This window comes from Pristis pectinata, chromosome 18 (assembly GCF_009764475.1).
Source record: "Pristis pectinata isolate sPriPec2 chromosome 18, sPriPec2.1.pri, whole genome shotgun sequence".
In the NCBI taxonomy this organism is placed as follows: domain Eukaryota; kingdom Metazoa; phylum Chordata; class Chondrichthyes; order Rhinopristiformes; family Pristidae; genus Pristis; species Pristis pectinata.
The window spans coordinates 38,096,721-38,112,158 of record NC_067422.1 but is presented as its reverse complement, the minus strand read 5'-3'; the positions used below and the strand labels follow the sequence as shown (position 1 = coordinate 38,112,158).

General features: G+C 45.3%; 1 protein-coding gene across 4 annotated transcripts in view; it reads left to right on the top strand.

The window, feature by feature from the left end:
• recql5 (RecQ helicase-like 5) overlaps positions 1-4,498 on the top strand; it is an 88,596-nt gene extending 84,098 nt beyond the window's left edge. For 3 of the 4 annotated variants that reach the window (XM_052032730.1, XM_052032732.1, XM_052032733.1), the window contains 4 exons: positions 1,607-1,697; positions 1,776-2,006; positions 2,204-2,276; positions 4,132-4,465. In XM_052032730.1, coding sequence (XP_051888690.1) covers positions 1,607-1,697; positions 1,776-2,006; positions 2,204-2,276; positions 4,132-4,226 — 490 coding nt within the window. In that variant the 3' untranslated portion in view covers positions 4,227-4,465. Of the gene's footprint in view, positions 1-1,606; positions 1,698-1,775; positions 2,007-2,203; positions 2,277-4,131 lie in introns of all 4 variants that reach the window. The other variant, XM_052032729.1, reaches the window with a different exon arrangement.
• The last annotated feature ends 10,940 nt before the right edge of the window (positions 4,499-15,438 follow it).

Here is a 15,438-nt window from a genome sequence, read left to right as displayed (position 1 = left end):
CGAGGGCCTAATGCAGGTAAATGGAACTAGCGCAGGTAGACATCTTGGTCAGTGTGGACGAGTTGGGCCAAAAGGCCTGTTTCCTTGTCATATAACTCTGACTCTATAAATATGACAAACACTTTAATGAAAATCTTCTAACTTGAGGGTCATGAGTCTTTGGAACTCTCTTCCTCAAAAGGGCAGTGGAAGCAGTGTGTCTGCATATTTCTTAAGGCAGAGATTGGTAGATTCTTGATAAAGAGGTGAAAGATTATCTGGGTAAATGAGAATGGGGAGCTGAAGTTCCAATCAGATCAGCCATGATCTTGTTGAATGGTGGAGCAAGTTCGCAAGGCCCAATAGCCTATTCCTCTACCTATTTCATATGTAAGGTCTGACAGACAAGTCTGAGGTAAGACTAATGACCAGTTAGAAATGCATGGGTTGAACAAGTTCATCCAGCATGGATTTGTTATAGGCCAATAGTGTTTGACATTTACTTTACAAATAGTAACCAAATTAATAAATAAAAAAAGTATGATATAGTCCCTGTGGATTTTCAGGTGGCATTCGATAAGATCTCTCTGGCATGTTACAAGATTTCAGCTGTACAATACAACAGAAAACTCAGTTCAATGTCTAGAAAGAGCTCTTGTATTAAAATTTGCTGGTCGCTCACAGAAGATTTGAGAAGGAATATAGAATAATTCACGAATACAGAGGCAGGATAGTGAAATGATTAAGTAGGTAACATATATTTTAAAATGCAGAAATTATTAATATGTTTTTAATATTTTTATTCATTTTTGGGATGCATCACCAGCAAACTATTGGCCTTGATGTGTCGGTGTGACCTGCCTTCAACCACTGAATTCTGTATGCTGAAGGTGCTCACAATGCTATTAGGTGTGGAGTTCCAGGATTTTACATCAGAGATGATGAAGGACTGCCTGTATGTCCAAGTAGTGATCTAAAGGTGGACACAGAGGTGATGGTTTCCCTTGCGCCTGCTGTTGTCCTGCTTAATGGATTTGAGGGTTCCTGTTGCAGAAGCCTTTAGCTGCTCCAGTGTAATTATAGATCATGAACATTGCAATCACGGTGCATCAATTATAGATTAAGATGGTGGTGAAAATTCCATTGCACTTTTGGCTTGTGCTTTGTAGGCATCTGGAGGCTTTGGGGAGTCAGCATAGCCACCAGTTGCAGGATACCCAGCTAACTGACCTCCTGGAGTAGCCATAATGTGTATGGATGTTACAGAAGTACAGCACAGCTTCAGGACTCAGGTTTCATCTTGAACTTAGATGTTGTCCGTGTGGAATTTACATGTTCTCTCTGTGATTGAGTGGATTTCCTCCCACATCCCAAAGACATGCTGGTGGGTTAACTGGCTGCTGTAAATTACCCCATACAGTAGGTTAATTGGGGGGGGGGTGCGTGGAAATAATCAAAAGGTATTTGATGGGTTATGTGTGAGTGAGAAAAAATTGCAGGCATACAGAAAAATGGAAAGAGGGGGAATGGGATTGATTTCCTGGGAGCCAGCATGCACCTAATAGGTCAAATGGTTTCCTTCTGCATCATTATAACTTTTCCTGTGTTCGGTATGTATTTTTTCAAGGGACAGAATCGGAAACCTAGGAAAAGCTCCTGACGTTGGATTATTGGAGGTTGCCCACTCTGCTGGTGAGAAAAGACCAACACCAGATGAGGTGAGATGCCAAAGTGTTTGTTGCACTCAGTTTGACTTGTGGTGATAAGCCCTGAATATATCACTTGTATTTTTTCAGGGATCTGGGTTACTAGCTCCAAAACGACAACGAACCAGCATCAATTCCTCCATTTTATGCCCTCCTGATATTAAGGGCAATAAGATCAAGAAGAAGGTGACCTTTGACTCCTTGTTTCAGGAGAGCACCAAAGTGCTTCCAGCTGCATCGAAAGGACAACTGAAGCAGACAGCAGATGTTGTTGTCAAGTGCCTGACCCCTTATTACAAAGAGGGAAGGTTTGCTTCTAAGGTAAAATGAACTGCATTCAATCTAGGGCATCCAAGCTTCGTGTTCTTGATCTGCAACTAGCAGATCTCCCGTGGCATTGCTCACATGGATTGAATTTTGTTTCCACTTTCAGTGAATTGTCTAAGTAATTGGTGATTTAATGGATTCATCCTTCATAATAACCAGTCAATAACGTTTTGTGTGTTGTATTACTGCAGGATTTGTTTAAAGCCTTTGCTCGCCATCTTTCTCATTTACTGGCTGTTGGGGAGAATGCTTCAAAGAAAAATGGTAAGAGTAAACTCAATCATGGCTTGTTCGTTTCTAGGAAATGGGATGTACAATTAATCTGAAGGACGTACATACTTGCATAGTAACCTCACCAGGTGCAACAGTCCCTAGCATGATCAGAATACTGTGAGGAATATAAGCTTTGAGTTAAATTGTGAAAGAAGATGGATCTTCAAACTTATATCAACATGTCCTTCAAAGAGTGATCAAGCTAGAGAAGCAGAGGTGAACTCTGGAATAATAATTTGTTAGATGCTGTGAAGGGAAAGACCTGTGTTTCTCTAGGAAACTGAACTATCAGAAACCAAATGGCTTTCTTCTTCTGTTTCTATTTTGTGATTTACAGATGGAGCTCATCCCAATAATCAACATACTGTATTTTTGAAACCAATGTATTGTTCCTTTTACTTTTCCCCTTTCTCTCCAAAAACACTAGCTCTTGCTAGTGTGATTGCAGAGCCTTTCCCAGACATATATTCTTCACGTCAGCAATTTTCTCATTCCCAGTCAAAGACATTGACTCCTATATTAACCATAGTACTTTGTCATGTTAAAGCTCTTCAGCATATTGCAAGTTTCACAGGTATACTTACATAATTTGTTATGTCCCAATCCCATCCATGCAACTGCTCAATGTGTAGAGAGAAAATGTAAACTAGGTTAAGAAAAAAATTTCTGGGAAACATATTGCCAACAACCTCCACATCCCCCAATCAAAATTAATCAAATAGGGTAGAAAATCATACTGACCTGCCTGTCTAACATGTCTTTCAGTAATTTCAACAACTCCTTTTGCTTGCTGCTCAATTTTGATTATGGTGTTTCTTTGCCACATTTAAACAATGTCTACTTTGTATCTTAGTCTTAGGACTAAATGAACTGTGAGGCATTAGTAAGTAGTACGAGAGAAAATAAAACTCACTTCACTTAGTGCTCATGCCATAACCACTTAAATCCAAAGGAAGGAAGCAGAGAAGTGACAAAGGTGCATCATAACAGCAATGCACCATTATAGTGCTTCTACCATAGCAAAATTCCCCAAGATATTTCATGGTGAAAACCCTGAAGCAAGAGAACATGGCCAACAACAAAGTGGGGGTGGAAGGATGAAACAGGACAGCAATTTTGGAAGGGGTTCAAACTTTGCTTGGCTCTAGTCAAACCTTATCAAAAATAATTTTAAAATGTTTGCTTATTGTCAATTTAGTTGAAGATGTTTTATTATAGCTTTGTAGGTTTAGTAAAGAAGAAACCAAGCCCACAATGAAATCATTTCTAGATGAACTTATTGGATTTGTGTTAATGGCGCCACTGAAAGTGCCCGTAGTATGTCACTTGTACTGATTTATAGTAAGTAATCTTGCATTTACTCAGCAAGATATCTATTCACTGCAGTTTGACTTGCTTGATTTAGTATTTTCTCTTGTTGCATTTCATGCTTTCTTGGTTGTCAGTGTCCCTGTCTGTTCATGTTTCTGATTCCTGTTTCTTTCCCACTGTATATCTGGATCACTCACTGTCCCTGGTGTCCTTTGTGAATCTTGTTCTGGTTTTTGTACCTGCAATCACTTCTATTTATAACCAGACCTTTCCACCCAGCAAATTAGATTCTGATTTTGATGAGTGAAAAAAGTGGAACGGTCACACTGAAACTGGTGTGAAACATCGCACAAGTGGACTTGAGGCACAGGATCATTTATAATCTAATTGAATGGCAGAACAAGCTTGTGGGGCCAAGTGGCCTACTACTTATGAAATAACGTTATCAACATTTCTTTCATCTCCTCTATAATATCAGCAGGAGACTGCTTTTCTTGAGAAATGATTTAAACTTGTTTCATTTGATCTCTTTCAGTGAAAGAAGAGGCTCAACAAATAATCCACTGCTTCTTTAAAAGTTGCAGAAAGTGTGAGAGTGAAAACGACTGGAGGGGCCTGAATGCATTGTAGCCATTCTATTACACTGACAGGAAGCATCGTTTTCTGTATATATTTAGTTTGACTGTTTAATATGGTATCGGAGCAATTTATTCTTCAGCTTAGCCATATCAATCAGGGCTGATCTCAGTAATTAGGAAAAAAACATTTAACTGTTCTATGCAAACTCTTTGGAATATGCACCAGGTCTGATGAATGAGAGTGGATTTATATTATTATTGTTCTGTTGTAATTATTGAGAGAATTGTAAAGAGAGATACTTTAAAATAAAGTTTTTTCCAAACAACTCTTGTCAAGGTTTGCTGAAGAATATTGGTCTTGCATAAGATCACAAGGTGGGTTCCAGATGATAAAGGTTTGATTTCGTCTATGAAAGCTACAACATTAACATGATCTTTTATCTATATATCAATGGTGGATAGTGTCTTGGTTTATCTTTTAGCCAAAGGCCAGCACATCTAATATTCTACATTTTCATTAGTGTTTTGATTATATGAGTAGTATGGAGTTGTAAAATGAAAACTTCATACTGATATCACCAGAGATCTAATTCACTTCATAGAATCCATATAATACTTCCTTAGGTCATCGTCCAAATTGGGGCACAACCTTCTTGTTTGGATAGGAACCTCTTGTGAATTGTATCAACATAACAGAAAAGACTTTGGAGCTCTATGGCAGTTCTCTGTTTTGATGACACCTTATTAATGGTGTGTTACCTGGTAATGCTTATTGCATTTAAGCTCAGAGATTTCATCAAAATCTACCCAGGCCTCAAATGACCTTTAGGCAAAAAATATGTACTCATTCTGCATTGCACATGCAAATGTATTTGCAGAAAGATTGTTCTGATGGGACAAAAGAGGCAAATTGAATTTTATCTGGAGAAATGTGAGGTAATGTATTTATCATAATACATGGTAAGACACTACAGACAGTAGAGGAACAGGAATTTTAGAGAATATCCTCACAGAAACCTGAAGGTAACAGGACAGATAGAGATGGTTAAGAAAGCATACCTGGCTTTATTTGCTAAGTCACAAAATAGAAAAGCAGGACCTCATGCTAGAATTGTATAGAAATATTAGTTCCACCACAGCTAGAGTAATGTGGTGGAACTAATATTTCACCACACTGATGGAGGGAGGTGGTTGCAGATCAAGGGAAATTTAATTAGGATGTAAACATTGCATGGGGCCTATAAAGAGGCTAAATAAGGACTTATTTACCTGGGCAGGCAAGTTGACAACTAGAATTAGAGGGGAATTTCACCCAAAAAAAAATCAATAAATCCTTAACTTGTAAATTTACAGTTGGCCCCACTGTGCATACAACTTATAGAAATTGAACAGGACAATGTCATATGAGTAAATTAAGAGAGTCATTTACCATACTTCAGCTAATCAGTGTTACTTCTAGTTCCCTTTCCCATCCAGACTAAATAAACATGGTAATTAAAGTGGAAACAAAACGTTCTCACCATGCAATGCAGGTGGTAGCTGATGCTTACCACTGAAGCAGCAAACAGCAGTTACTAGCACAATACATGGTTGTGTGATTATTATTACATATTACATACATTTTTACATGTATGGAAGTCAAATATGTATTCATAGTCTTCAAGATTCATGGCCAGTGGTGGACAGTATCCCCCTGCAAGGCAAGTTTAGAACTCACTGACCAAAAGGGTGGTGGAAGCAGAAATCCTCATCACATTTAAAAGCTACTTGATCTGCAGGGCTCGGGTCTGACAGCTGGGAGGGGGTAACTGATAGAGCCTCATCCTTGATCAGCAAAGACTCAATGGGCCAAATGAATGACTCCAGCACCAAAGTTTCCGTTAATCATTAGCCATGCTCTCTGGAATCCCCAAACCAAGATCTCGGCGAGCCCCGTTTAGCCAGCCCTGTGCTTTGAAGTGGGTGCTCCTGCCATCCTCCCCGTTTTATCGATGCACCATAGAAAGATGCTTCATGGCTTGGTATGGTAACTGCTCTGCCCAGGACCGCAAGAAACTGCAGAGAGTTGTGGATACAGCCCAGCACATCATGGAAACCAACCTCCCCTCCACGGACTTTGTCTATATTTCTCACTGCCTTGGTGCAGCAGCCAGCATAATCAAAGACCCCATCCACCCAGGTTATTCTCTCTTTTTCCCCTCTCCCAGCAGGCAGAAGATCCAGGAGCCTGAGGGCACATTCCACCAGGCTCAAGGACAGCTTCTTTCCCACTGTGATAAGACTATTGAACGGTTCCCTTATACGATGACATGGACGCTTGACCTCACAAGAGTATAAACCCTGCACCTTGCTGTCTACCTGCAATGCACTTCCCTGTAGCTGTGACACTTTACTCTGTATTCTGTTACTCAGTGCACTGTGTGATGAATTGATCTGTACGATCGGTATGCAAGACAAGTTTTTCACTGTACCGCGGTACCAATGACAATAATAAACCAATACCACCCCGTCCATCACCATCAGCGCAGGCACAGTAAACTCATGTTGATTCTACAAGTTTTCCCCCACATCGGGAGGCCGGTGCGCACTTTGGTTCGGGTCGCTCCGTGCACAGGCCGAGCCTGCCATCTCTGGCACGGCTGGGCCGCCGACCTCTGCATTCTCTCCCGCTCAATGGATGAAGGAATGCACCACCGGTGGCCAGTTGTCCCCTTTAGGCGTGTCTATAACGGGCAGCCACGCTGCCGGGAGTACCCGGTGAACGACAGCGGGCGTCGAGGGCGTCCCCTCAGCCGCAACTCCCGCCCACCGGTTTGGCGGGGGACCACAGCGCGCCTGCGCACGGTGACTCCGGCGTTGGCGCGCTGGAGGTTGCGGCGGTTGGCGGTGTGTCGTGCGGTCTCCGACCGGTGTGTCCGCGGGGCCGCCTCCTCCCTCGGCGATCAAACCTCCAACCTGAGTGGCGGAGGTGCGAGAAGCCTCGGACTGGGTGAGAGTCCACGGACGGGACTGGAGGGGGAGATGGGGGGGAGGGAGAGGAGGGGGGAGATGGGGGGGGAGGGAGAGGAGGGGGAGATTGGGGGGGAGGGAGAGGAGGGGGAGATTAGGGGGGAGGGAGAGGAGGGGGAGATTAGGGGGGAGGGAGAGGAGGGGGAGATGGGGGGAGGGAGAGGAGGGGGAGATGGGGGGAGGGAGAGATAGGGGGAGGGGGAGATGGGGGGAGGGAGAGATAGGGGGAGGGAGAGGAGGGGGAGATGGGGGGAGGGAGAGATAGGGGGAGGGAGATAGCGGGGGAGGGAGAGGAGGGGGAGATAGGGGGGAGGGGGAGATAGGGGGGGAGGGAGAGGAGGGGGAGATGGGGAGGGAGAGGAGGGGGAGATAGGGGGGAGGGAGAGGAGGGGGAGATAGGGGGGGGAGGGAGATAGGGGGGAGGGAGAGGAGGGGGAGATGGGGGAGGGGGAGATAGGGGGAGGGAGAGGAGGGGGAGATTGGGGGGAGGGAGAGGAGGGGGAGGGAGAGGAGGGGGAGAGGGGGAGGGAGAGGAGGGGGAGATGGGGGGAGGGAGAGGAGGGGGAGATGGGGGGAGGGAGAGGAGGGGGAGATGGGGGGGAGGGAGAGGAGGGGGGAGATGGGGGGAGGGAGAGGAGGGGGAGATGGGGGGGAGGGAGAGGAGGGGGAGATGGGGGGGAGGAGAGGAGGGGGAGATGGGGGGAGGGAGAGGAGGGGGAGATGGGGGGAGGGAGAGGAGGGGGAGATGGGGGGAGGGAGAGGAGGGGGAGATGGGGGGAGGAGAGGAGGGGAGATGGAGGGAGAGGAGGGGAGATAGGGGGGGAGGGAGAGGAGGGAGAGATAGGGGGGAGGGAGAGGAGGAGAGATAGGGGGGAGGGAGAGATAGGGGGAGGAGAGCTAGGGGGGAGGGAGAGGAGGGGGAGATGGGGGGGAGGGAGAGGAGGGGGAGATGGGGGGGAGGGAGAGGAGGGGAGATGGGGGGGAGGGAGAGGAGGGGGAGATGGGTGGGGAGGGAGAGGAGGGGGAGATGGGGGGGAGGGAGAGGAGGGGGAGATGGGGGGAGGAGAGGAGGGGGAGATGGGGGGGAGGAGAGGAGGGGGAGGGAGAGGAGGGGGAGATGGGGGGAGGGAGAGGAGGGGAGGGAGAGGAGGGGGAGATGGGGAGGACAGATAGGGGAGGGAGAGGAGGGGGAGATTGGGGGGGAGGGAGAGGAGGGGGAGATTGGGGGGAGGGAGAGGAGGGGGAGATTAGGGGGGAGGGAGAGGAGGGGGAGATTAGGGGGGAGGGAGAGGAGGGGGAGATAGGGGGAGGGAGAGATAGGGGGGAGGGAGAGATAGGGGGGAGGGAGAGGAGGGGGAGATAGGGGGGAGGGAGAGGAGGGGGAGATAGGGGGGAGGGAGAGGAGGGGGAGATAGGGGGGGAGGGAGAGGAGGGGAGATGGGGGGAGGGAGAGGAGGGGGAGATGGGGGGGAGGGAGAGGAGGGGGAGATGGGGGGGAGGGAGAGGAGGGGGAGATGGGGGGGAGGGAGATGAGGGGGAGATGGGGGGAGGGAGAGGAGGGGGAGATGGGGGGAGGGAGAGGAGGGGGAGATGGGAGGGAGAGGAGGGGGAGATGGGAGGGAGAGGAGGGGGAGATGGGGGGAGGGAGAGGAGGGGGAGATAGGGGGAGGGAGAGGAGGGGGAGATAGGGGGGGAGGGAGAGGAGGGGGAGATGGGGGGAGGGAGAGGAGGGGGAGATAGGGGGGAGGGAGAGGAGGGGGAGATAGGGGGGAGGGAGAGGAGGGGGAGATAGGGGGGAGGGAGAGGAGGGGGAGATAGGGGGGAGGGAGAGGAGGGGGAGATAGCGGGGGAGGGAGAGGAGGGGGAGATAGCGGGGGAGGGAGAGGAGGGCGAGAGCGGGGGAGGGGGGGAGATGGGGGGGAGGGAGAGGAGGGGGAGATAGTGGGGAGGGAGAGGAGGGGGAGATAGGGGGGAGGGAGAGGAGGGGGAGATAGGGGGGAGGGAGAGGAGGGGGAGATAGGGGGGAGGGAGAGGAGGGGGAGATAGGGGGGGAGGGAGAGGAGGGGGAGATAGGGGGGAGGGAGAGGAGTGGGAGATAGGGGGGAGGGAGAGGAGGGGGAGATAGGGGGGAGGGAGAGGAGGGGGAGATAGGGGGGAGGGAGAGGAGGGGGAGAGGGGGGGGAGGGAGAGGAGGGGAGATTGGGGGTGGAGGAGGAAGGGGATCATAATCTTCCACATGTCTACACGGTCGGGGTAATGCCCGAGAAGTGGAAGGTTGCAAGTGTTCGAGCCCAAACTCAGTCATTACAGACCGGTCAGTATAATCTTGGTGGTGGGGAAAGTTCCAGAAACAGTAACAGACACAGAATCAGGAGTCACTTGGACAAGTGCAGATTGATTAGGGAAAGCTAGAATGTGTTTGTTAAAGGTAAATCATGTCTAAATAACAAGGGGTTAGGGTTGGGAATCATTGCCAGGACAGTAGTGGAGACAGATTCACTTCTAGTGGCCAGGGAGGCTGGATGAGTGAAAAGAAGGAATGTTTTGGGCAGTAGGAAGGGGGGTGTTGGGGAATGAGACAAGCTGGATTGTGTTTGCATACTATTGTGATAAATAGTGTAGACTATTTTGTAATGAAGAGAATTGAGAAATGGGAGGTGCAGAGGGGTGTGGGAGTCCTAGTTCAGGATTCTCTCAAGGCTAACTTGGTTGAGTTAGTAGTAAAGGCGGCAAATACAATGTTAGCATTCATTTTGAGAGGACTAGAACATAAAAGCAAGGATGTACTGCTTTTTTGTTCAAGTATTATAAAGCATTAATCAGACCGCATTTGGAATATTGTGTGCAATCTTGGGCCTCGTATTTAAGGAAAGATGTGCTGGCCCTGGAGAGGGTCCAGAGGAAGTTCACAAGAATGATCCCAGGAATGAGGGGCATTCGATGGCTCTGGGCCTGTACTTGATGGAGTTCCGAAGGATGAGCGGAGAACTCATTGAAACCTACCGTATACTGAAAGGCCTGGATAGAGTGGATGTGGAGAGGATGCTTCCATTAGTAGGAGAGTCTAGGATCCAAGGGTACAGCCTCAGAATAAAGGGATGACCCTTTAAAACTGAGACCAGGATGGTGAATCTGTGAAATTCGTTGCCACAGAGGGCTATGGAGGCCAAGTCATTGGGTGTAATTAAGAGAGAGATTAGTAGGTTCTTGGTTGGTAAGGGGGTTAGGTGGTATGGGGTGAGTCGGGTTGAAAAACAAAAATCAGCCATGATTGAATGGCAGAGCAGACTCAATGGGCTGAATGGCCAAATTCTGCTCCTATATCTTATGGTCTCTGATTCAGTGAAACGTAGCACATAATAAATAAGATTGACCAAAGGAACTGTCATTGTGTGGTTAAAAATTGGCTAAGTAAAAAGAAACAAAGTAGTGGTGAAAGTTTGTTTTACCGACCAAAGGAAAATGTACAATGGAGTTTCCCAAGGGTCAGTATGAGGACCATTCCATTTCGTAACATATATCAATGACTTGAACCACAGTACGCAGGGCACAGTTTCCAAATTTGCGGAGTGGGTGAACTGTGAGTACGGTAGTAATAGATATTAGTTGTGGGCAGGCTGGTGGAGTGGGTAGATGGGGGGGAGGGGGGCTGCTGAGAAATGTGAAGTGTGACATTTTGGTAGGAGAATGAGAAGAGGCAGTATAAACTTGAGAACATAATTTCCTGTGGGGAAGACAGGAAGATCTGAGAGTATGCTTGCATAGATTGTAGAAAATGACAAGGCAGGTTGAGAAAGTGATTTAAAAATATCTTGCAGGATTCTCTGCTTCATTAGTAGAGGCATAGACTACAAGAGCAAGGAAGTTAGGATTAACCTCTACAAAATACTGTTTGGGTAACAAGGGGCATATTGAGTCCTGTTCTGGGAGCCACACTTTAGGATCAATGTAAAAGATTTACTACAATGATTACAGGGATGAGGGACTTTAGTAATGGGATAGACTGGAGAAACTGGGATTGGTCTCCTTGGAAAAGAGGAAGTTACAATGGGAACTGGTAGAGGTAACAGCAAACAATCTGCTGGAGGAACTCAGCAGGTCTAGCAGCATCTGTTGGGGGGAGGGTTGGGATAAGGAGGGAAGGAATTGTCAACGTTTTAGGTTGAAACCCTGCATCAGGACTGAGAGTGGAGAGAGATAAATGTGAACTGATGGAGGTGTTTGAAATGAAAGATATAGACAGAACAGGTGGAGAGAATGAAAGTGGGGAAAAATTGCTGGAAGTAGATAGAGATAAACAGTTCTCATTGCCTTGTTAGCTCCAGTGACTCAAGTTTGAGCCTGGCCCCTGATGCTGTTGGTGTGGAGTTTGCATGTCTTTCCTGTGACCACGTGGATTTTTCATGGGTGCTCCCGCTGCTTCACAATTCTAAAGAGGTGCTAATAGATTAGGTGGCTCCTGTAAATTGCTTCTAGTGTAGGTGACAGCACTAGGAGCAGGAGGTAGTTGATGGGCAAGATGAGGGAAAATAGATTGCAGGGAGATGTGGGGGAATGAGACTGAGGGAAGTGTTCGGAGAGCTGCATAAACTCAATAGCCAAATTGTCTCTTTCCAAGTTTTAAGGAAATATGAGCTTGGCAGATGGGTCTGGAAATGTATAATGTACGTGATTGGCAAATGAGCCATAATGAGAAAAACTTGTTCACGTTGCAAGTGGTCAAGGCCTGGAATGTACTGTGGTGGGAGTGTTGGTGGCAGATTCAATTGTAGCGTTCAAAGGGGAGCGGGGAGAGTATCTGAAAGAGAAAAGTTTTCTGGGCGGCGAGGAGTGTGACTCACTAGGATGCTTTTACATTGGCCTAGTGTGGACTTGATGGACTAATTGGGCACTTTCTGTACTGTGAATGTGAGGGAGGCTCTGGTCTATAACACGAGAATGATACTGTTATCTTTTGGTGTTTTTTGTGTAATTTATCAGTATTTAACAAAGATTACTTTCAATGACTTTTTTTTAAAAAATGGATATTCAAATCACACCAATGCGTTTAAAACAAAACTGTGGTGATTCATGGTTAACAAGCTATCACTGATACTCTTTCTTCCCAAAGTGAGCCACTATTACCTGTCCTAGCACTTGAAAACTTTTGTGTTGGAACATTAGTTTCTACCATAGTTAAGAGGGTTTGGGGGTGGGGGAGGGCTGAAAATAGAAGGGAAAATCAGGGGTAGGTGGGAACCATGCCAACAAGGCCTGTAATAAATGTCGTATCTTGTAAGTTTATGTATCAGTGTGTGAGACAACAAACCAGTCCCTCTGTTTGTATGTTAATCCATGCAAAGTCTTTAATAAAAGTCGACATAGTATAAACTTATTGTAGTTAAATATACACATGGATAAATTCTATTTAAGATTATAATGCTTCTGTTTGTATTAATTTTTCTATGTATAAAATAGTAACATGTCTAAACTGCATTATTTGATTATTAGAAACAATAAAACAACAAAGCAAAACAAAGTGAAAATGCACTATAACATTCCAGCTGTTTCAGTTCCTGTACAGGGAAGTCTTCATTTCAGGGTTCTTTTTGTCTGGATCACTACTGAGGAAAAGCTGTGGTGTTCAGAGAAAGTGGTGGTAGTGTAGAAAACTAATTTCCTAGATTCAAGCTAAAACATCATCAATCTCTATTATTGAGCATCAAACTTTGGTTGAGATATATTCTGTAATATTAACATTTATCATCTATTCTTTGTATTCTGGCTAAAGCTTTCAATTAAGGTCATACTGTTATACATTATTTCAATATAATTTTTTTGGATGCCCTATACTTTAAATTATTTACAAGTCTTGTCCAGAATATGTAATATTTCCCTTCGAGATGGATGTTCAATGGACTTAGTAAAATTACTAAATCAGGTGCTAAAAATAGTCTAAAATAATTGTTTGATTTGATTTTTTCACCCCAGATTGAAAAACAGCAAAACAGTTACATCGACATGTTTTGTTCTATCTCTGGTGCAAAAATGCAAATAGGGATTTACATAGTGCACTGCCAGGTTGGTTTTAAAGTGCCAGAGCCAGCATATTATCCGGAACACCACAATGACACACTGGATTTTCACTTCATTCTGCAGCAGCCCTTATAATATCAAGCTCCATAAGAATGTCAGAATATTAAATGCTTAGGTGATTTTGAAAACCATAAACTAGAAAAATATTTTAAAAAGGATGAAAAATAAAAAAGGAAATAAAAAAAGCTCTATTTAAAAAGATAAATAGCCGTTTCACTTGTAGCTTTGAGATGCGTGTTTCTACATGCCAGCTTTTCCAGCTTATTTCAAGTTGTCTTCAGTTTTCAACAGGTCTCTCCATTAAAATAAGCTCCTCTATTGATTAACTCAAGAAAACTTTTATTCACACAGAGGAATTTGGGTGTCAGGCCCTGCCTGTAAAGTGATGAATGGATGGCGAGCTGTGCTGTTGCTTTCACACTGGGTTCATGGGTACATGTGAGGGCCAGTCACATGACCTCCTCTATGTGCGGTAACCGACAAATGATGCAGAATTTGCCACGGCATCAGGTCGCTTCCAGCAGATTCATTGCTGAGTGGTGCAGTTTGCGGCCATGATTAGTCAGCGAATGGCAGGTAGGGGTCTCCTAGGATAATCTAGTCCAGATTTGTCATCTTGTGAGCTTCTGCCATTTTAAAGCTGCCAGTGGCCTTGGCCACACCTCAGTCAGGGCCAAAATATGGTCACTTCCAATTTATTATCTCTTACTAAAGGGATAATTATATCTGTTATCTACAGCTCAGTATTGATCTGGATCATAGTGTTCTAGTAAAACATTAATTAACCTAGCAGGAACACTGGAGCTTCCATCTCATCTTCGCATGTGATCACATTTAGGTCACGTGCAGGTAGTCTGTAAAATCTCATCCAGGATCATTCCAATAATGTGGCAGATTTTCTTTGCCTGGGTAAAGATATAAAGACATTCGTCAGAATATTGGCTCCATCATATCCATCCCTCAAATGCTGACTAGCTGTAGTGTAGTTCCACAGCAGTGGAGCAGCCTAACCATGCCTACTTTTTATATGGGAACTATCACTGATGGCAGTAAAACCCTGTTTTATACCTCAACACTTTCCTCCCTGATCCCCATATCTCTTGTCTCCCCTTTACTAACAATCAGTGCCAAATTGGTTTTGTGATGTGAACTCTTGATCACTAAGAGCAAATTGGCCACAATTAGGGGTTGGAGTAGTCCTGGTCTGGCTAAAGGTAGGAACTTCCAGACATTGGGAAGCCATTGTCAACCTTATTACCTAAATCCCCTGCCATGACCTGCATGATGTACAACTGTAAGGACAGGCATGTCAGTATTCATTCTTTCAAATATTTTTTTCTTATCAAGCTAAGAGAAAGCATCAAGCCTATGGAGAGAAGCAGTAAATCTCACTCTACATATCTTCAAAATTCTCTTTAGTGTGGTCCAATAGTGATCTTCAGTCATAAACTACAATGCCATATGCCCCATTTGCTGCATTCATGCACCCTGTGGCCTTTCTGAATAGGGATAGCAGTTGGTGCTCAGGTAAAGATTGTTTTGAACCATCTGCAGTGAAGAACTACATTATGCAAGAGATTTTCCGACATCCTTGCTGGGGGTATTGGCCGTTAGAAGTCAGTGGCAGTGAGAAGCTGGCGTTTACCCAAGTAAATGTTGCCAAGTTTGGAGACTTCAGCATACGTGTTTCCAAATGCAGAAATCTCAAACTCACTTCTAGATTCCAGCCAGTGAACTTGGAGTCCAGGGGCAGGTGAACATACTTGCTGGGTTCCCCAGCACTTGTTTATAGATCCTGCTGCAAGTTACAGATGACACAGGATCTCTGAGGAGGATGACAAGGCTAAACTAGGTTATATGATTTTTAATTGTGTTTCAGTATTGTATTTAAGTGCTTTTAGATTATTTCATATTTTTATTTTCTAAGACAAAAGTTGAAAGTATTTTAAATGTTTATTCATTTTTAAGACTGCTTCTAAAAAATGGAAATATTCCAAAGCTTGACAACTTTGATAGATGATGGAGGTTGGGGCATGGATTTTCCTCTGTCCAAGATTTTCTCTTATATTTCTAACCCATCCACATAACCCAGTTATGTTGTCCAAGACCCTGGCACTGTGAAGGACCTTTCCAAGTGAGGCCAAGATTTTCTCAGCCAGTAAATCAACCTTATAGATCTA